Source organism: Crotalus tigris, unplaced genomic scaffold, assembly GCF_016545835.1.
Source record: "Crotalus tigris isolate CLP2741 ecotype Arizona unplaced genomic scaffold, ASM1654583v1 scf7180000019068.10715455, whole genome shotgun sequence".
Classification (NCBI taxonomy): Eukaryota; Metazoa; Chordata; class Lepidosauria; order Squamata; family Viperidae; genus Crotalus; species Crotalus tigris.
In genome coordinates, this window is record NW_024097358.1 from 7,784,610 (window position 1) to 7,806,382 (window position 21,773).

At 35.2% G+C, this 21,773-nt stretch overlaps 1 protein-coding gene across 1 annotated transcript; it reads right to left on the reverse strand.

Moving 5' to 3' along the window:
- Positions 1–6,300: 6,300 nt before the first annotated feature.
- Positions 6,301–21,624, reverse strand: LOC120315272 (retinol dehydrogenase 8-like). The gene is made up of 7 exons (XM_039359346.1): positions 21,416–21,624; positions 18,519–18,680; positions 17,656–17,835; positions 16,187–16,277; position 15,750; positions 12,168–12,368; positions 6,301–7,603 (listed from the first exon to the last, which is right to left on the reverse strand). Exons 1-7 carry the CDS (start codon positions 21,510–21,512, stop codon positions 7,388–7,390), a joined length of 948 nt encoding a protein of 315 aa, XP_039215280.1. The 5' UTR covers positions 21,513–21,624; the 3' UTR covers positions 6,301–7,387.
- Between the last annotated feature and the right edge of the window lie 149 nt (positions 21,625–21,773).

Below are 21,773 nucleotides of genomic sequence, written 5' to 3' on the forward strand. Positions count from 1 at the left end.
AGTAAATGTGGAATACAAATAAATAAAATAAAGTATAATACCTTACAAAAATATTTTAAATCAACATGCTAACAAAATGTAATCAGGAATGAAAAGTTACCAACATAGACCATTAGGTGTCTTCACTTACCCACTTATTCAGTGTTGGCCTGGAATTCATTTCAGATACAATCATCCTACTTAGAACTTTCTTTGCTGCCATCTAGTGGTCATCTGGCTTTTTTGCATAGTCCTAATTTTATTAGATGAGTTTACCTTATAGCTGATAAGATTTAATTAAACTTTACATTACTTTCCCTCTCGTGTTATTAGTTGTGATGGAATGTCTTACAGTTAAATTAGGACTGTGCACTTTTTCCTGCATTAGCAACTTTTATACCCAGTAGCTCATCACCACTGGATATAAATGGGCATCAAAGAAACTGCAGCGCACATACTTTTCCTAATTTATAGGCTTTAGGATAAAGATACACATTTTGCATAAATTAACAAGCTATTGTGGGGCATGGAATAAGGGAGAATGCAGATAATTATGCAGAACTAATGCCATGAGCTCAATGGCTTAAAGAGGGAAAGAGCTATTCAGTTATATTGATCTTTAGGTTATTATTGGACTACAATTCTCATTAATCCCAAGCAATAAAGTCAACACACATATCTGGAGGAATTACCCTATTAGAGAACACTATAATATATTTTGTGGTGACTTGAAATAGACCAAGAGACTGAACTATATAATACAGTAAGAGACTATTCTTTTCCATACTGTCCACATGTGAGTGAAAACCTTTGGAAATGATTAATAACCAGAACAAAAAAAAAGTGTGAAAACCACCAAACTGAATTGAAGGCAATATTGCTTAAATACTTAAAAGAAAAAAAGGATTTGCCAGAATGCAAAAATTGAACAATTAGCATAAGATATGTCAAAAGCTTTCAAAAGAGTCAAAAACTTTAAATTTTAGCTGGGAAGTAGAGCAACTTATACACGGTTGCTCTATACATAACCACGTATCGGGTGGACTCGTTTCCCAAAGCAAAGGTAGGCATTAGTGAAAATTCTGGATCCCTGGAAACAATATCTTAACTGAACATCATAATATAAGCATTATTAAATGAAAACTTAAAAATAAAGTCCTACTTTATTGTCCAAAACTTAAATCTGTCCTTATGCAATTATATCTCCCCAGATCAACCGTGCTTTTTCCTAAATAAATAAAATATTTTCAATTAGAAAAATATTGATTACAATATGTAATGTTGTCATCACTGTTTTTAGATATTCTGAAAGCTTTTGTAGGAGCAGAAAGTAAAAAACTGGATTGGGAAATTAGCTGATTTTATTATTAATCAGTTATACTTACTCACAAAAGATGTAATTAAAAGCAGTGGACTCAACAAAAAACCTTTTAAAATAAATAGGATTACTAAATTCTCTCATTTTGTTTGACCTCATTATTAAGTATTAGCAGAAAGTATCAGGAAAAATATTCAACAGCTTAATAAGTTGCTTGCATATACATTTTCTTTGTTGCATATAACAAAGCCTAATGGTTGCTAGGATCCATTTAGAAAATAATTAGGGAAAGTCCTGTACCCTCTGAAAGGTCCAAATTAGAAGTTGGAGTTTATGAAGTGAAGCCATTTGATGCAAGAAAAAGTTAAGAATTCTCTGGAGACTCCTCTGTGTCAAAGAATTGGGGAGGGGGAAAGGGATGCAATATAATGTCCAGACTTAAATGGAATCAAAGTTAACAGAGATTTCTGGGCAAAAGAGCCCTTTATCCCTATGAGAAAATAATAAAGATGCAGTCCATTGCAAAGTCCTTACATTTGGTCCTAAGTGAACACATTAAAAATACTATCTTCCTTAATGTTTTTTTCTACTTTTGTTTTGTTTTTGTAAAATTTCTTATTTTAGGGGGAATTTGTTTTTTAACTTTCTGAATAAAAAAAACTGAAAGTGAAAAAAAATACTATCTTCAACGACAAGCAATGAATGGGACCTATGGATATTGGTATAAAAGATTTGGCAACATGAAGGAGAATCAGGGGGAGAAACTCCAAGGAGTGATCAACAGAGGTAAAGCAAAAGCTATTTTCATGTTTTCAAAGATGAAGATAATCTTGGAGAGACAGTGTGACAGCTGAGTAAATCATGACAGCCAAAGCCTCAAGAAACTAGTAAAAAGTGTAGTTGGCCAAATCCCTATGGATCTCCAAAGGATTGTAGCCAACAGGTTGATGGGAAAAGGTACAGCTGAACTCAATGAGATTCAAAAAGCCATCATGGAGCATCTAAACTACCTTTGATGTAGAAACCTAGTTAGAGGAGATAGAATTCCTGATATAATTCTAGAAGTGCCTTGGAACCAGTAGAATTTTTCAGTGTGTTGTTAGCCCAGAATGCAATATGGTAGCATTGGGAAACAATAGACAAAACTTACTGATCATTAGTTATCTAGGCCTATGAGATGGTAGAGCCTTGCACCTAGAGTCTTTTGCTTTGTTGCATGAATGAGAAGACAGTGTTTTTAATAATCCCTGGAAGCAGGAAGATACAAATGATCTGTCTTAAAAGCTAGCAGTCTTGGTTCAAAGTATAAGCAGAACTATGGATAACAAAAGGCAAAATAGGCTTGTTGCAATGCCTACTTCTATATTGCAGTGTATATGCCATCTATGGGCATTGTCATATAGAACAAACTATTCTAATTGAAAAGGAATTAGATTAGCCTGATCGAAAAGTAGAGGACTAGTGAGAATATGTTGCCTGGTCATCACTTTGGACATCAGATGGCAAAATGAAGCCAATAGAGGGAGAGACATAATTGTCATCTTTTAGTCAGTATACACATCAAAAAAGATAAATGGAGCAGATCCCTGGAGCTGGAGGCAACTTAAGTATTTGGGGGTTTGGAAACATCCAGGGGTGGAGGTCTGAGCCTTAACCATTCAGGACTGGAATTCAGAAATGGCAAGACTTTGTTTAAAAATGTCCTTAACATAAGAAGTTATCTTGGAAGAATCCGGATGCCCTGTTTTATATTTGCCAGTTAGAGGAGCTCCAATTGGTGATAACTATAATGTTTAGATGGAGGAAAGTGAGAAGAGTATGGAGTGAAGAAACATTATGAGTACGTTTTGGTTTTACTGTGTTTCTAATTGTCCTAGGAGTTATAGGCCAGCTGATTGGCATAATGGCAAATTTGATAAATGGAGATTTAATGGTCAATCAGTAAAATGTAGTGTGAAGATGCAGATTTTTATAACAATTGGGGAGTAGGGTTTCCTAAAGGCAGAACAGTTGCAAGATATCTGACTTCAAGTTCAATGATTTTGAAAGAGAAGAATATGAGGACCTTAGTCCCTAGATATACTCTGCACATGCTCCAGTTTGCTAATGTCTTTTGTAAAATTGTTTCAATACTTGATGTGGGCTGATCAGTGCTGAATAGAGAGAAATGGATTTTGCTACCACAGTGATGGCAGTTGCAGAATTATGCCTTCAAGGCCATTAGGATCAAAAAAGTCCTGAAGAAAAGCCACACTACAATAAAATAAAATGGAAGAAACAAAAGATAACATAGATGACACTTTTAAAAAAGCTCAATAACGAGTTTTGAGAACAAATGTACTATTGCTGTTATGGCTGAAAACAAAATGAGGGGATCAGTATGTTCTGCGCCAGTTATAAAAGTTAAATACAGAGAATAAAACCCCTGCCAAGAAATCTGAAAGCTTAAGAACATTTGCTTGCGAGGTTTGTTTTTACTTGATGTCTTTCCTTTCCTTTCCTCTCCTCTCCTCTCCTCTCCCCCCCCCCCCTCTGCTTTGCCTTGCCTTGTTCTCATCCCTTCCCTTCTTTCCTCACCCAACTCAAACAGTATGCCTCTGGGTGGCATAATGCATAACAACAAACAAGAGGAAGAGGAGGCCATATAACAATAAGCAAATAATATATAAAAACAAAATGTAAAATGGTGACCAGCACACAATAAACAACCATAGGGAGAGTCCTGCTCAACTAACTCCTAAAGCTTGAGGAATGAACCAGTTATAATAGCTTTTGTAATGGTAAGATGAGTTGTACTGTGTTTCCTTGAAAATGAAACCCAACTGGAAAATAAGCCCTAGCGTGATTTTTTTAGAACACTCATAATGAAAGCGCCACCCCCAAAATAAGCCCCAGTTAAGATCATCAGCCAGATGGACGCATTTAGTATCATATTTCCCTGAAAATAAGACCTAACGGAAAATAAGCCCTAATGCGTCTTTTGGAGCAAAAATTAATATGACCCCATTTTATTTTGGGGGAAACACATTAGCTTGTGATAGATACATCAGGAGGAGAGGGAAGGGAGATTGGTCCAGAGAAAAAGCACATTTCCTAAGCTGCATAAGATGACAAGATTTAAAAGAAGGAACTTGAAACTAGCTGTCTTTGTAGGAGCATGAGGGACTGGTAATTCTTGGAAGAAGGCAACCTCTCAAATAACCTGGTTCTATGCCATGTAGAGCTTTCAAAGTAGTAACCAGCACCTTGAATCACAGCAAGAAGCTTATTGGGAGCCACTGCAGCTTGTAATATAGCAGTGTTATATGAGCCTAAGAGTCAGAGTTGCCTGAACCATGAGATGGGGTAGCAAATAAATTTGATAGATAGATAGATAGATAGATAGATAGATAGATAGATAGATAGATAGATAGATAGATAGATAGATAGATAGATAGATAGATACATAAATATAACAACATTTGCCCACAATTACCCACACTGCTGCATTCTGGACCAAATGAAGCTTCAACAGTTTTCTAGGTAAAGCACTCTGCAAGAGTCCAATTGGGAATTGATCATGGCATGAATAACCATAAACAAAAGCAGAACTGCTAAAGTTCTGAACTGAGGATTGTTGCATGGACCTACAAGTAAATATTGATGTCATAACTGGGAAGGACAGATGTAGCAGGAACAAAAGTTTGGCCATTTCAAAGACAGGAGAATGATCCTTTCCAATCATAAAGGAGGACCCTTCAACCTAAAGATCCTATATATTTTAATGCTAGTGTATTTGCTGGTAATATTTATTCATCCTGAATGAAGACCCAGATGTAAATGGATTAGGATATGTAAATGGATTAGGAATGCCTTGCTTGGAGATGAGAAACTGATTCCTCCTGGCTCTGTGTGCAATGGATTACTCTGCAATGCATCAGGCTAAGGCTGAAGAATATGGATCTGGTGTGGCCATCTGTATCTATAAACTTCATCAGAGAGTCCATTAGTGTGGAATGTTTGTTGCTGTGTCTGGATTATCAGGACAGAATGGAAGACTGTTGGTATGCTATCCACATTGCTGCACAACAGCTACTCTTCCTGAGCTAGACAGAGTGAATTGTGGCATGGCAGTGGACTACCCTATAGGTCTATCAAACTGAAGTTCCCCATGTAGGAGATTGATCAGGATTTCTTATCTCTCATGAGGACCTTGGACTGTTCCCAATTGTTTCTGGTCTGGACATACATTTGGTATTTTGTTTAGCTGGAGCCAGTGATCTGAAAGTGAAGGAACTATGCTGTCCTGGATAATTTATTTGTTGTTCAGTTTTAGGCTGGCCTCTGCTATCATCCACTATAGCTATGTTTCTCAACTTCTGCAAGTTTAAGACAGGTGAACTTCAGCTCCCAGAATTTCCCAGTCAGCATGTTGATTCTGAAATTGTGGCACCCATCTTAACCTTACTGAGGTTGAGAAACATTGCTGTATAAAGTTGGAGGGTCAGTTAAAGTGGTCTGACAGACACTTTGATAGATCCAGTTAATTTCTTCAATATTTTTGGGAATTTCTCTTTCTCAGACATACTGTTGAACCTCTGACAATCTGTGGCATTAGAAGAAGTCCAGATAACTGTTACTATTACTAAATCTATCAGACCTAAATCACTATCTTGATTTAGCAGGAAGCTGAAACCAATGAAGCAATAATTAGTGGAGTTCTCAGAAGGGACCAGATTGAACTTTTAAAGAACTAAGTATTCACATTCAGTCATTACTTCATACAATATATGTACTCCACAAATCATTAAGGTATGAAGAACAGCGTGCATTTAATTTGATAGTAAGAGAACTTTATCAAATTAATATAAGACTTTTATATTAAGCAAAATGGCTATCTATAAGGAGTTTTAAAGGTGAGATTATTTGAGCACTAAACTTTATGAACATCATTGGAATTCTTGTTATATTCAATTTCTTTTAAACCTTTTTAGTAATCCATCAAGAAATAAAAAAAATTCAGCAATGGTATTACACTTTATTAATGTTACATTGTATACATTATGACTGTGCTAGATTCAATTCAATTGAATCAAGTCACAGGCTTACCTAGCATATAAAAATAAAAAGGTACAATAAAATGCAATAAAGCAGGATAAGAAACTGAATTAATGGAAAGAGTAAAATACAACAAAATGAGATAATAACAATACAGCCTTCTAATGTTCTGCACCATATAAACAATACTCAATTCCAAATTAATTTGCCATTAGCACAGCATGAATTCTGCAGGCTAGAAATATAATAGATTGTGTTATCTGGGGTGTAAATTAATTGGTACATATTATCAACTTTAGTGGTAATGCCCAATTAATTAGTGCTTTGATCAGAGGTTTTTTTTAAAAAACCAAGAAAATTACTTAAAGCCTTTAATAGTGAATTAAGGTTGTTTTACAATACAACAAAATGAATTGATTCGATTTTTATGGTTACCCATTGACTATTGCAATATATTGGAAAAGTAAAATATCTTTCATTTTATCAATAGTGTTTTAAAATGTAGATTGTATTTCTGTAAAATTACTACTATAGAAATGCTCCAAAAAGTATTTTAAAAGCAGGAAAAGTTAATCAAATTTATTTACTATTTGCAGGTTATATTAATAATTGTTCTCCTAATATATCATTCTTGTCAAAAATATTGAAAATGGATGCTCTTTTTTTGCTTTTTTTCTCTCCTCAAGATTGTGTGTGTGTGCCATATTTTTGTATATATACTTCTGAATTTGGCAAATTCCCAGTTGTTAATGATTTTCAGCTATGCTTCTTGTGTTTATAAATTGATTTTCTTTCTTTTCTTATTGATGCTTCTTTGTTTTATTTTTTTTCTCTGTTTTTTTGCAAATAATTATATACACATTGCAATTAATAATGCTACAATGCACATAAAACAAGAATGGGGAGTTAAGAGAGGTTAACAGACATAAAGTGTAAGTTCAATAGTCTAAAGCTAATACATTAAGCAATTGCTTGAATAGTTTCCATGCAACAACCCCTAAGTATTCGTCCATCTTGCTGACAGTGCAGTTTGGGCTACCATCACATAGAACTCTATCTAAAGCCCAGCAATCGGGCACCTTGTTTCACTTTGTGGGCTTGCCAGCGGAGAAGCTGGATGGCCCTTAGGCTAATGCGCAAAAGCTTATCATATCTGAAGATCAGTTTATAGAATGAATTGGTCATCAGGGCCCCAGTGGGATCAGCTTGCTTGAGAGCCATCCTAGGGGTATACATGGCATTAGTCTGGTGACGGAAGGGCGGTCTGTACTAATGACCTTTAGGATATGCTGCCAAGGGAATCAGAAGACATTCATGTGAGTATTATTTTAAAAGTCAACTTTAGGAAACAAAAGGATGATTTTTTTCAACAAAAACAAATGAGATTCTATGATGTAAATCAGGGGTCTTCAAACTTGGCCACTTTAAGACTTGTGGACTTGTTAAATGGACAGGTTTTGAAATAGTGAAAAAGGTTAAATATCTGGGAGTATATATTACAGCTTCTAATGTAAAATTGTATAAAAATAATTATGAGATATTATGGTTAAAAGTACAAAAGGACGTAAACAATTGGAAAAAATTACAATTATCTTTGTTGGGGAAAATTGCAGCTGTTAAAATGAATGTTCTACCAAAGTTTCTTTTCTTGTTTCAAATGATACCTATTTTGAAAAAAGATGCCAATTTGGACGAATGGCAGAAGGGCACTAATAAATTCATTTGGGCGGGGAAAAAATCAAGAGTTAAATTTAAGATCTTACAAGACGCACTGGAAAGAGGAGGACTTAAGGTGCCTAATTTGAAATTATACTATGATGCAGTGGTTTTAACACTGGTTAGTGATTGGCTTAATTTAACAAATAAAAGTATACTTCATCTTGAGGGATGGGATTTATTATATGGGTGGCATGCATACTTAATTTATAATAAAAAGTTGACCAAGCTTTTAAATCTCATATTTTAAGAAGTGCTTTATTGCATGTCTGGAAGAAGTATTATTATAAGTTAAATTATAAAATACCAATCTGGGGGATTCCTGGACACGTGATAGAGGGGGTATCTATGGGTGTGAATTTGGATAGGATTTCTTATAAGGAACTACTTAGATTGGTAGGGAATGATTGGCAATTAAAATCGTTAGCTGAGTTAAAGCAAGAAAATATTGTACAATCTTGGTTTCAGTATAATCAATTGTTGGCTAGGTGGAAATTAGATCAAAAGGTTGGTATTACCTTAATGGATGAGAATTTGGTAATACAGATTAAAGATCAAAATCAAGCGCATATAAAGAGAATTTATAATGCTTTAATAGAATTGGATTCGGAAATGGATTTAGTTAAAGATTGGATAGTAAAATGAGCCCAAAATATCCAAGAACCAATTCCATTGGATATATGGGAGGTAATTTGGGTTAGAAATGTAAAATTTACCCAGGCCCAACATTTAAGAGAAAATTTTTACAAAATGTTTTATAGATGGCATCTGGATCCTAAAAAGTTGTCTTGTATGTATCCTAATTTACAGCTCAAATGTTGGAGATGTGGTAGCTTGGATGCTACTTATTTTCATATCTGGTGGACTTGTAGAAATATAAAAGCCTTTTGGATTAAGATTTGGTGGAACATTCAAAAGATTTTTAGGAGAAAGATAAAGTTTACTCCACAATTATTTTTATTGGGTGTTATTGTAGATTGTGATGTTAAAGAAATTAATTTGATGTTGAATTTGATAACAGCTGCAAGGTTATTGGTAGGGCATTATTGGAAGAAGGATTATTTGCCTACTATAGAAGAATGGACGCTTAAAGTGTCAAATTTAGCAGAAATGGCAAAAACTTCTGCTTACTTGAAGGATCATTCACAAGAAAGATACATTTCGGTCTGGAGAAGATGGATAGGTTATATTCAGAATAAATATGGGACTAAAAAGTTCCATCTAGTTTATGAGTAAATTTTAGAGTATTATTATTGTTAATAGTTTATTATAGTAGAATTTTTATTAAGCACAACCAATAGAACACAGTCAAACTAGAGTCTTGGACTTCAAGAGAGCTAATTTCAATAAACTTAGAGAGGGCTTGGGAAGGATTCCATGGATGAGAATCCTCAAGGGGAAAACAACTCAAGAAGCTTGGGAAATTTTGAAAAATGAGATAATAAAAGCACAGTCTAGCACAATACCAACAAAGAGGAAAAATAACAGCTCTCAAAAGAAACCAGCATGGCTGCATAAAGAACTCTCTGACAAATTGAAAGATAAAAAGGACAAGTATAGAAAGTGGAAAGAGGGGAACATAACTAAGTCAGAATATCAGCAAATAGCCCGAGCCTGCAAAGATGAAGTGAAGAAAGCCAAGGCTCAAAATGAACTAAGGCTTGCGACCAAAGTCAAAAATAACAAAAAAAGCTTCTTTCAACATGTAAAAAACAAGAAAAAAGTGAAGGAAATGATTGGTCCATTAGTGGGTGGAAGTGGCAAGAAGGTGACAAGCAACAGGGAGAAAGCAGAACTATTTAACTCATTTTTTGCATCTGTCTTTACACAAAGGGAAAAAACAGACCAACCTATCAAAAATAGTGCCATAAAAAACAAAACAGAAACACAAGTTAAGATAGGCAAGAAAATCGTTAGGGAGCACCTGTCCAGCCTAGATGAGTTCAAATCGCCAGGACCAGATGGATTACACCCCAGAGTTCTCAAGGAACTGGCAGATGTGATATCGGAGCCACTGAACTATATTTTTCAAAGATCCTGGAACACAGGGGAACTACCAGAGGACTGGAAAAGAGCTGATGTAGTTCCCATCCTCAAAAAAGGAAAAAAAATGGATCCAGGAAATTACAGACCTATCAGCCTGACCTCAATACCTGGGAAGATCCTGGAAAAGATAATCAAACAACGAATCAACGAACACCTAGAGGCAAACAAAGTCATTACTAAAAGCCAACATGGGTTTGTCAAAAATAGATCATGCCAGACAAATCTTATTGCATTCTTTGACCAAGTGACAAAATTAGTGGATCAGAGGAATGCTGTGGACATAATTTACTTGGACTTCAGTAAGGCATTTGATAAAGTAGATCACAACCTAATACTTGACAAGATAGAAAAATGTGGGGTAGACAGAACCACCACCAGATGGATCCGTAGCTGGCTGACCGGCCGTACTCAGCGAGTGGTCCTCAATGGAACTGCATCTATATGGAGGGAAGTGTGTAGTGGGGTGCCCCAGGGCTCTGTTCTGGGCCCAGTACTCTTCAACATCTTCATCAACGATTTGGATGAAGGGATAGATGGGGAACTCATCAAATTTGCAGATGACACCAAGCTGGCAGGAATAGCCAACACTCCAGAAGACAGGCTTCAGATACAGAAGGATCTGGACAGACTTGAACACTGGGCACTAACTAACAAAATGAAATTCAATGGTGAAAAAAGCAAGGTTCTATATTTAGGCAAGAAAAACCAAATGCACAAGTACAGCATAGGTGGCACCATGCTCAATAGTAGTAACTGTGAGAGGGACCTCGGAGTCCTAGTAGACAATCACTTAAATATGAGCCAGCAGTGTGCTGCAGCTGCCAAAAAGGCCAACACAGTGCTAGGCTGCATTAACAGAGGGATAGAATCAAGATCACGTGAAGTATTAATACCACTCTTCAATGCCTTGGTAAGGCCACACTTGGAATACTGCATCCAGTTTTGGTCACCACGATGTAAAAAAGATGTTGAGACTCTAGAAAGAGTACAGAGAAGAGCAACAAAGATGATTAGGGGACTGGAGGCTAAAACATATAAGGAACGGTTGCGAGAATTGGGTATGTCTAGTTTAACGAAGAGAAGGACAAGGGGGGACATGATAGCAGTATTCCAATATCTCAGGGGCTGCCATAAAGAAGAGGGAATTAAGCTATTTTCCAAAGCACCTGAAGGCAGGACAAGAAGCAACGGGTGGAAACTAATCAAGGAGAGAAGCAACCTAGAACTAAGGAGAAACTTCCTGACAGTGAGAACAATTAATCAGTGGAACAGCTTGCCTCCAGAAGCAGTAAATGCTCCAACACTGGAAGTTTTTAAGAAGAGACTGGACAGCCATTTGTCCAAAATGGTGTAGGGTTTCCTGCCCGAGCAGGGGGTTGGACTAGATGACCTCCAAGGTCCCTTCCAACTTTACTACTACTATTATTATTATTATTAGTTTTATTATTATTTTTAGTATTAGTATTGTTAACAATTTGGATATTGTATTGTTTAATAATATTGACTTGTTTATATTATTATGTTTATTTTTAATTTGTTTATACCTATATTAAAGGGGAGTTAAAGCACATTAGGGACTTGGTTATTTATATAGTTGGTTAATGTTAGTTAGAGTTTGATTATTATATTTGTAATCCTGTACTCAGCTCTGGGAAGTGGGGGAGGGAGAGGGGGGTTTAGGGTGGGTGGGTTTTGGGGTGTATACTATAATTTTTATAAAACTTTTCAATAAAAAAGACTTGTGGACTTCAATTCCCAGAATTCGTTAGCCAACTATGCTGGCTAAGGAATTCTGGGAGTCTTAAAGTAGCCAAGTCTTAAAGTGGCCAAGTTTGAAGACCCTTGATGTAAATAAACAAGAGTCCTAAGGATATCAAGTATCAGAGAAAAGCATATCACATTTATCAATACTGTGTGAGTGCATAAAAAAATTACATGTATACAACCTCCTTTCACATACATGCTTACAGATTTTATAAACAGACAGGAGACAGGACATAGGGAGTATAGTTAGTATGGTGAGATCACAGGACATCTCTGAATCTTTTGATTCTACAATATCAGATCCCACGTTAGAGGATATTATCATCTCAGCTACATCTTCAGGTGTTTGACTCAGGTTGGAAAAGATGGCTCTGGAATTTTTCATGTAAATTTGAGAAAATATCTCAGCAGTCTCATGATCTGTCTGGGAATAGTCAGCTTTTTCTGCATCTTCATAGATTTTCATCTCAAACTCAGTTACCACTGGACCAGGTTCTATCAAATGACACTACAAATAAAGCATGAAAAATCATAACAAAAATGGATTTTTAGAAGGCACTACCAGCAGTCCTAATCTGGAGGACATTGGCTACAAAATTTCAGTTTCCTCCAGTTTTTAATTTTTGTAAACTAGTCATGTTCATCTTCAAAATCATTGAGTGAGCTGCAAAAATCTATTCAATCATACAGATCTAATGTTTATACTGGTCAGAATTCATACTGGAAACTGGAACCAATCAGGTAAGCTTCCCAAGAAAAAAGTGAAAGTTGTTTGTATTGAGTTATTAAGAAAATATTGGGTTACCTTCTTCAAGTCTTAGGAAATGCTGAACTTACAACTCACAGAATTCCAAAGTATTATTTTATTGGGTCAATAATTTGGAGGACACCAGGACAAGGAAACCTGTTTTAGACTAGTAATGTCCCTCTGGAAACAGCTTTTAATCAAAATGTTTATAGATGTTAAAGCAGTTTTCTTCTACTTAACAACACTCTGAATTTGGATTGGGTTACAACTGACCTTTAGGGGAACAGATTCCAAAAGTCCACACAGGTAATCCTCGACTTATGACACAATTGCCACAGTTGTTAAATGAATCACTGCAGTTGTTAAGTTAGTAACACTGTTGTGACTTCCGGGTTTGCACAGTAGTGCAGCAGCTGAGGGATGGCAGGGCTCCGCACCTTACGCCTGATTTCTGCCTGCCAGGGGACCTTAAATAGGCCTGAAGTTGCCCCCTAGAGGCAGCATAGAAGGGGGGGAAGTCCTGCCAATTGCAGAGAAATGACAGTCAATCCAATTGGTTTGGAAAAAGCCCTCCAGAAACTGGCAGGAGAAGAGGCTAGCTGTTCTGGATCATGTAGATCTGTATGTTAGAATGTTTGGTATTTATTGGGTTAAGTGCTTTCTCCTTAATAGATGGCTTATGGGTAATGTAGTTTTAGCTAGTCAGCTACATCATGTTAGTATGTCAGTGGGAGGAGTTTCTAAAGTTCATTTCAGGATATACTGGCTACGTGCCAGTTTGGAACGTTCTTTGTCTGATATAAGCATGGGGCCACGGTAGGATTCAGATTGTTCCATTTTCACACTAGAAGTTGGTATGGAGGAAGCATTAATTTCTTACCTATAAGGATGAACAGATGTATATTATCTGGGAGCAACAACCACAATTGCAAGTATTTCCTTCTGAATAAAGTGTATCTATTTTATAATTGTTCTTATTGAGTTTATCTGTCTGATCTGGATTTACAAAAGCAACTTAACTCTGGATCAGAACAGTAACTTCCGAGTCTAGCCCAAGCTATAAGCAACTGAAGTCCAAAAGTGCTACTTCAAGTTGATTGTAAACAACGTGTTTGGAACTGGGTAAGAACAGTGATTTTCTTTCTTCTACTTAGAAATTGATTTCCTGGAAAAAGAAAAACACCAAGAAGCAAAAAGCCTCCAAAAGTGAGAAGGAGGGGGACCTTTGCCCCACCCTCCTGCACATGGAAGTGGCAAATTAAACCTTTCAGGGGGAACAGAAATATATTGAAATAAAAAGAATATAAGACTTAATTTGAATAAGTTTGAAATCGGTGGAATCTGTTAAGATTTTCCTTTTATATCATGAAAATAAAAGTAAATAATTGTCTACTACTGAAAAGAACTGAAAGAACTGGTGCTGACATCTAGTGGTGGATGAAAATATACAACAACAGCTGCTCTATTATGGGGACTGGCAAAGCTCAGGAAAAGATAAATTTTATTCTGGTGACCTTCAGTGTCTTAATAACAGAGAACAGCTGTGACAAAAAGAAAAAAGAAAACATCTTGGGCTTTCTACACAGTGAGAATTATAAATTCTAAAAAAAGAATTAATCTTCTGGATTACAAATACTAACTCAACTGTAACTCAAAAGTTTTCTGCAGAGTAAGGAAAACCCTGATTTTTGGCTATCATGGAAAATCAGAGATCTGCAGAAAGAATATACCAAGAAAAAACAAATATTTTCCAGAAGGAGATCTATGCTATGTTGCAACTAATCCAAACAACAATAATTTCAAACCATGAGGAAATTAAATATAACCTTAAAAATATAAATGAACACATCTCCAATTTAACTTTACAACATAAAAATTCTCAGAAAATAAAAATAGAGAGTGAGCAGAAAAAACAGACAGCTGAATATGAGACAGAGGAGAGAGATTTTAAGATGAAATTTAATGATACAAGGAAGTATGATTTAACCCAGATGGGGAAAAAATTACAGGAAATTCTGGATATAGAAAAGACAAACTACACTCTAAGATTACAAAATAAGTTTGAGGATAAGAAAAAAGATTTGGCAAAATGGACTTTGCCAGAAGAATTACCCAAATTTGAGAGACAAAAAATAATAAATAAAATCAAGAAAGGAAAAAAGGAAAAGATTTTCACTGAATACAAAGAAGTGAAACCTTCCTATAAAAACATCTTACCTGTTTTGCCTTTTGTACCTGCAACAACATTTATAAGATTATGGGAAGATTCTTTGATTCATCAAAGCATATTGAACAGGGAAGATGTTGGGCAAAAAAAAAAGGATGAAGTGAGAATTAAGAAATTAGATTATGGGAATTACCAAGGGAGTATTTAAAAATTAAGCATTTGTTTGAATATGGTTAAAGAAATAGAAAGATTTTGAATATAAATGAAGATTAGTTTAAGAGGGATGAACCCCTCAAGTAATATAGTATGCCTTCTTTCTTTTTTTATTTTGTGTTTGGTTTTTTGACATGAGAAATATAAAAATGTTGGAATGGTTTACATGAAAGAAATGTTTTCTCCGTTTTGTCTTTTTTCTTTTCTCTTATTTTTCTTTAAGACATGAGAAATGTAAAAAATGTGATGGCTTGTATGAGGAAAAAAAGACTTAAATATTTAAGTGTAACTAATTTTGAGAAAATCTTAACCAGTAAAAATGTGTTGAATATTGTGGGGAAAACAAATTTAAATAAGAATGTAAACAGGATTTATGATGAGGCAATCAAGATGATCAATGAAAAGAAGCTTTATATTAATGTGGTTAGTATTTGCAGAAACATGAGAAAAATGTTTATGTTCAATTGTCATTTATTTAAAAAAGAACTGTATTATTTAAGGTTGGCAAAAGAGAATATTGGAAAAAAAGGAAACCAAGTAAAGCTATTATATGGGCTACAGAATTATAGAAATTAATTATTGGTTGTTTTCTAAACACTAACCCAGACAACACGATGTTTACCAAATATTAAGGTATATGTTAAAAATTAATAAAACATGTTGAAAAACAAAAGTTAGTAACACGGTTGTTAAGTGAATCTAGTTCCCCCACTGACTTAGCTTGTCAGAAGGTTGCAAAAAGTGATCATATGATCTAGCACACTGCAACCATCATATATACATACCAGTTGCTAAGCATTCAAATTTTGATCATGTGGCCATGAGGATGCTGCAACAATCATGTGAAAAATGGTCATAAGTACTTTTTTCTTTGCCATTGTAACTTCAAATGGTCATTAAACAAACTCTTGTAAGTCAAGGACTATCTGTATAGAGGTTAACCCTGAACTATTCATAGTGATCAGCAGCTATGTGATATTTAGTTAACGAAACAATTTTTTTTCACATATTGCCACTTTTTCTGCTAAAGGTCAAAAGCTAAGCCTTCTGCTAGATTATTCCAATGAGTGCAGATGTTTTTCCTGAATTTTTGTTTGCATTCCATTCATTAAAACCTTATAGAAATAAAGACATGGCAAATCTGACTATATTCTAATGGGAGGGGAGTTTATTAGCATCACCACTACTACCCACTTACAAGATATTAAATCTGAGTGCTTGGATAATAAGGCTTTCACAGAAACCTTCAATGGCAAATTTGGATGCGGCGTAGATGTTGAAAATGATGCCTAGAAGACAAAACATAATAGATTATGGTTAAGCAGTCATGACCTTATCTCTATAGTTTGTTAATCAAAAGTGAGGAATTTAGCTTGGGATGATAAGATCCATTTGGCTGTTTTCCCCCTGTAAAGGCCCAAATAGTTTCACTTGTTCTACAGTTCTTCCTTGTACTGCTGGCTTTTCTTTATACAACTAGTGTGATCGAATTCAAGACAAGCCCAAACCATGTTGGGCGAGTTTTCCTCACATTTTTAGAAAGGACCATTTCCTGGCCTAGGCCTTTTGGAAGAGGGGGGTTGTTGAAGGGATTTTACAAGAGAAATTGATGTGAATGGCTTCCCACAGCTTTTCTTTTCCCAAAGTTTAGAAAATAAAAAACATTGGGTCACCTTACCTCTGAAGAGCCAACCACAGTTGCCAGCAAAATATCAAGAAATTTGTGGTCTAGACCACAGACACTAAACCCTAAAGCTCAACACTTCCCTTAGATAACTGGTTGTGAAAGCCTACACTAGTTGGAAACATGGCTTCTATCTTTCCTCTGATGTTACTTATGGTTCTTCAATGGGAAGATAGAATAAACTACAATCCCTAACCCAAGAAAAATAATCAGCTCGTAGGATAATAGATTATATTGGCTGTCAACATGCTGAAACCAGAAACTATCAAATGCTAATCTGATGTGCTGTGAGAATCCAACCTATTCCTGGTACTGGAATTGGTTTTATTTTTATTGTTAATTTTAGAACCGTGATCAAGCATCAAATTCTTGTTCATTTGGATGCCTGAGTTTTATGCATTTTAGGAACCAAAGGAACATTTGGATAGACTAAATATAAAATTGAAAGCAAAATGTGCCTACTGCTTTTATAAAGGTTTTTGGTCTCTCCAATTTGGATATATTTATTACTTTTTAGATAGCTTAAATATTGCTACTTGCTGTATTATTTATATACCATAATATACCAATCAAAATATCTGCAAGATTTGCCTAAACTAGCATTATGGAAACAAATGGATCTATACAGAAAGGATTATATGTATAGAGTATTTATTTTGTAAATGTACATATGTTGGTGCATGAATGATCTATGATATCTCTACCTCATTCATGATTTAAAATGGTTATGATGATTATTTTATTCAACCTCATTATTTTCAAATCATGGATCCTCCAGATATCTTAGGGAAAACTTCCCACAGTTTATTTGCTCATGCTGTCTGGAAATTGATTGTGATCTAATATACCTGTTGGGCAAGAAATACTGTCCTAAAATACTGTCCTAAAATACTGTCAAATTCCTAATTTGAAAGGGATGCCTTATCTACTGCTTCTGAATTGACTATTGTACAGACAATGTAGATAAATTAAAGTCAACTTACCTTGCAAACCCAGGACACTACTGATGACCACAATGTGTCCACTCCTCCTTTTCTTCATGTCTGGTAAGACCTCTTTAATCATCCTTACTACACCAAAGAAGTTGGTTTCCATTATAGCCTTCATGTCTTCAATTGATTGACACTCAATAGGACCAATAAAGCCAAGCCCAGCATTGTTGACTATAAGAAGTAATTAAGAATTTTAACTGTTTTACCCACTCACCACGCAATAAGACAAAGCATCAGATGAAATCAGTCAACTGAAAATGACATTATTGGACCTTCAAAGTTTGCCACCTGGATATCCAAAGATTTAAGTAAAAAAAATATAACCTACCATTAACTTTTCCAGATAATCAGATATCTAGAGACCTGAGGATTAATAATATAAAGAAGACTGCCACACCACATGATTGTTGTGTTGATGATCATCACCAAAGAAAATCCCAGACCTCTTGCTGCTTGAAGTGAAGATTAACCAAATGTTCACCAATACACTCAAAGTAAAGTGCCTGAATACCTGGCAACTGAATTGTTATTCAAGAGTAGTAAAAGACTGGATTATATGTGAAAGCAGATTTTATGTGTATGGCTTAGGTGCATGGTGGGAAAGAATGAAAATAAGGTGTTGTTGTTGTTGTTGTTGTTACATGCCCTTGTCTTCAATGGCCAGTTTGGCTTGGGCCATAGGAGAAACTGGATACCTGGCTTTCATGGAGGTATCTGCTTAACTGAGTCAGGTCCATGCAGACACACACACACACACACACACACACACACACACACACACACACACAGGTTCACGAGGGTGTGTTGTATGTCCCCCAGAAGGCTGATAAAGCTACAACTCTCTGGGTACTCACTGAGGATATCAATATGTCTCTGAGGAATGCTGTTAATACAGTTGTGGATCGATTTCTCATCGCAGACATCCAGCTGTTTGATCTCTAGAGTCTGGTTGAGTGCTGGCCCTGCAGCTGCTTCCAGCTTTTCTTTCTTGGTGACGTTCCTCATTGTGGCAATCACTAGAATATGGGTGAGGCTTGGTCATATATTTCTTTCAACTTGGCTGGCCAAATTTGGGAATGGTTTCTTTCCTGTTTTATTTCAAATGGCCAAATGCTTAAAATTTTCTCAAAGCAAGAACCCAATATAAATAAGATTGTCAATTGTATAAATATATGCATATTAGGTAAACATGAACTTACATAATACATTAGCAATTTTACCAAATGGTCTTGTAATGTTGCTTTTGTCAAGTTCTTCTCATAATTTTTCTCAACCTGGTATCTTCAGGTGTGCATTACAATAGATATTTATTTCATTTTTATATACTGTAATGTATTTCCAGAATATTTAGTAATTATTCCCTGATACTAGAGTTTTTGGAAGCACAAATGTGTTCTCAGGACATGTCCTCACAAAACTGAAGCAGACTCTCACTTCACACTGAATCTATTTTCTTTCAACAGGTGGTTGAAGGAAGGGTCTACAGCAGTGGTTCTCAACCTGTGGGTCGGGACCCCATTTGGGGTCGAACCAACCATTTCACGGGGGTCGCCAAACAAGGCTGTCCGCCATTTTTCCCCCCTTTTCTTTGGCCACGCCCCTGGCACCCGGTGATGTATAAGTGGTTGGGGGTCAAATATATGCATATTAGGTAATTATGGGGTCGCGGCATTAGAAAGGTTGAGAACCACTGATCTATAGCAAAGTTGGCATTTGCTAAACATTGAGTTCTAGTCCCATTTTAGGCATGAAAGCCAGCTGGGTGACTTTGGGGTATTCACTCTGTCAGTCTAACTCATTTCACGGAGTTGCAGTTGTGGGGAAAATGGAGGAGGAAGGAGTATTGTTTATGATCACATACCTGAATTACTTATAAAGTAATAAAGGTGAGATAAAAATTTAATAAATAAAAACCTGCCTTGAAGTATACTAAAATTCATTTGTAAAAACAAGTTGTTGGTTGCTTTATATCAATCTACTAAAGGTCCAAAAGTAAAGATTTGGATGTTTTATTTTCACCAGTTGATGACCCTAAACACAGGCAAATAATCTACTCCCAAAATATCGAAGTATCATTTTATGATCCAAGATGTCAATGTTTTGAAGACCATGCAGTGGACATCTGGATTTAAAACTGGAACAGTTTTAGAAGAAAAGGGTAGCATAAATCAACAGCTTTTGATCATGCAGGAATTCTGAAGCAAAATAAATTGGAGCAAATAAATTCTCAAGCTTGCACACTAGAGATCCATAGACCCCACTTTTGACATAAATTATTTTGATCCTCAAGAGGACAACTCTACAAACTGTAGTTTTTGTATATCTCAAAAACATTTGTAAGCTAAAATAAGCTGGCAAATTATGCAAACAATTAAATAGAACTACAGAATGCCCATGCAGTAACAAAATGAAAGAATTATTCGTTATACCAACAGTTGTTAAAAAAGTTAAAACTAGCAAAAGGGAGAATTCAAAATTCGTGATAGATAAGCAAAGGTTCCAAAAGATCATAACTTCTAAAATTGGTATTATGTTATATTAAAATTCTTTATTTGTCAAGAGATGACTAAGCTTTTGCTGTAAAACACTAGTAGTATAAATATATTTTTAAATTTTAATCCTTTTTGCAATGAAATATAGTGGGCAAACCAGGAAAGACCTGTAACTATGGTTAATCTCATCCCAATATTAATATTTTCACCATTTTGTCCTTTAAAACTGTTATCTGAAATGGCGCTTCAGTGCAGCTTATGGCCTGTTAGTGAATTCACATATAATTACTAGGGAGGAAGTCTGAACTCTGAAAGTATTCAACATTTATCACAAATCGGCTTTTCCAATACAACAGCTCATGCCTGTCCTGAACAAATATATAACACTGTATAGAGATGGACCAGGCAACTGAAACTTTTTGAAAGTAAGGTTGGTACTCACTGCTGTACACTTTTTAACATATTCATATAAAATTTGAATCCCCATTTAGCAATATATTGTATAATTCATCAAAACCTATTTGACAGAGAAATTGTATTTGCTTTAAGTGCCAAGTAAATACTTAAACCTATTTATATATGTTCAAATTTTAACCTGGTTACTGAACTTATTCTTGTATTAATTAGATTTATATCCTGTTTTTATCTTGTACAATTCAAGGTTAGATAGTATTCTGGATTAGTATAATACACAGAACTCCTAACAACCAAACATATTTATCATAACTAAGCTAGTATCATTAACTGTACATAAGATTTTGTGCGAAAACTTTTGTTAACTCTGTAACTAGCCTGCTTAACCATGTTTTGTAAATAGTTACTAATTTATCATCTATATAATCATTATATATAACAAGGCTACCTAACATTTGGGGATAATAGACAATGTTGGAATAAAGAGAGTTTATTTTAAACTTGCTTGCAAAATGATTGTTGAAAAAGCTGTAACCAGTCATATAACACTCATATTTTGGAAGGCAGATGAAATTCTCAGCTACAAACTATTCAACATTTTGTTTTCTAAGAATACTTTAGGTATTTTAAGGATGTGAGAGGCATTGTTGGAAATAGTTTACTTTGGCTGATATTCCCTTTGTGTTTATTTCCTTTGTGTTGCATGATAACGTACCAGCTTTTTATTTAATTGCAGAATTAAATTATATATATACACACATACATTATTTATGAACTTAGTCATAGTTTGCATATACATTATTTACACACAGACACACACAAAATCCACAATTTTGAAAACTCACCTTTGAACCTCCTCTGCTTATCTTTTGCTAGTTTAACAGCCAAAGCCAGCCCAATGCCAGATGAACAACCTCTTATCAGTACAGTTTTGGGAGACATAGTGCCTAATGTGAAGGAGAGAAATGTAGACTCCCCCAAAAAAGGATTTTTAAGAATCTTTTGAAAACACTTGAACTTCCTAAAAACTTTGTATCCTTACATCTTCTTCAAAGGGTTCAAAGGGCTTTAAAAAGGACAGTTTAAGACCTAATTGGCTAAAATGTAAACTCTTAATCTCCCAAATTTTTGTTAAATCCCAAATGGATTTGCATACAAATCCCATCTAATCAGTTCTAGGATCAGACACTCGTGATACATAAA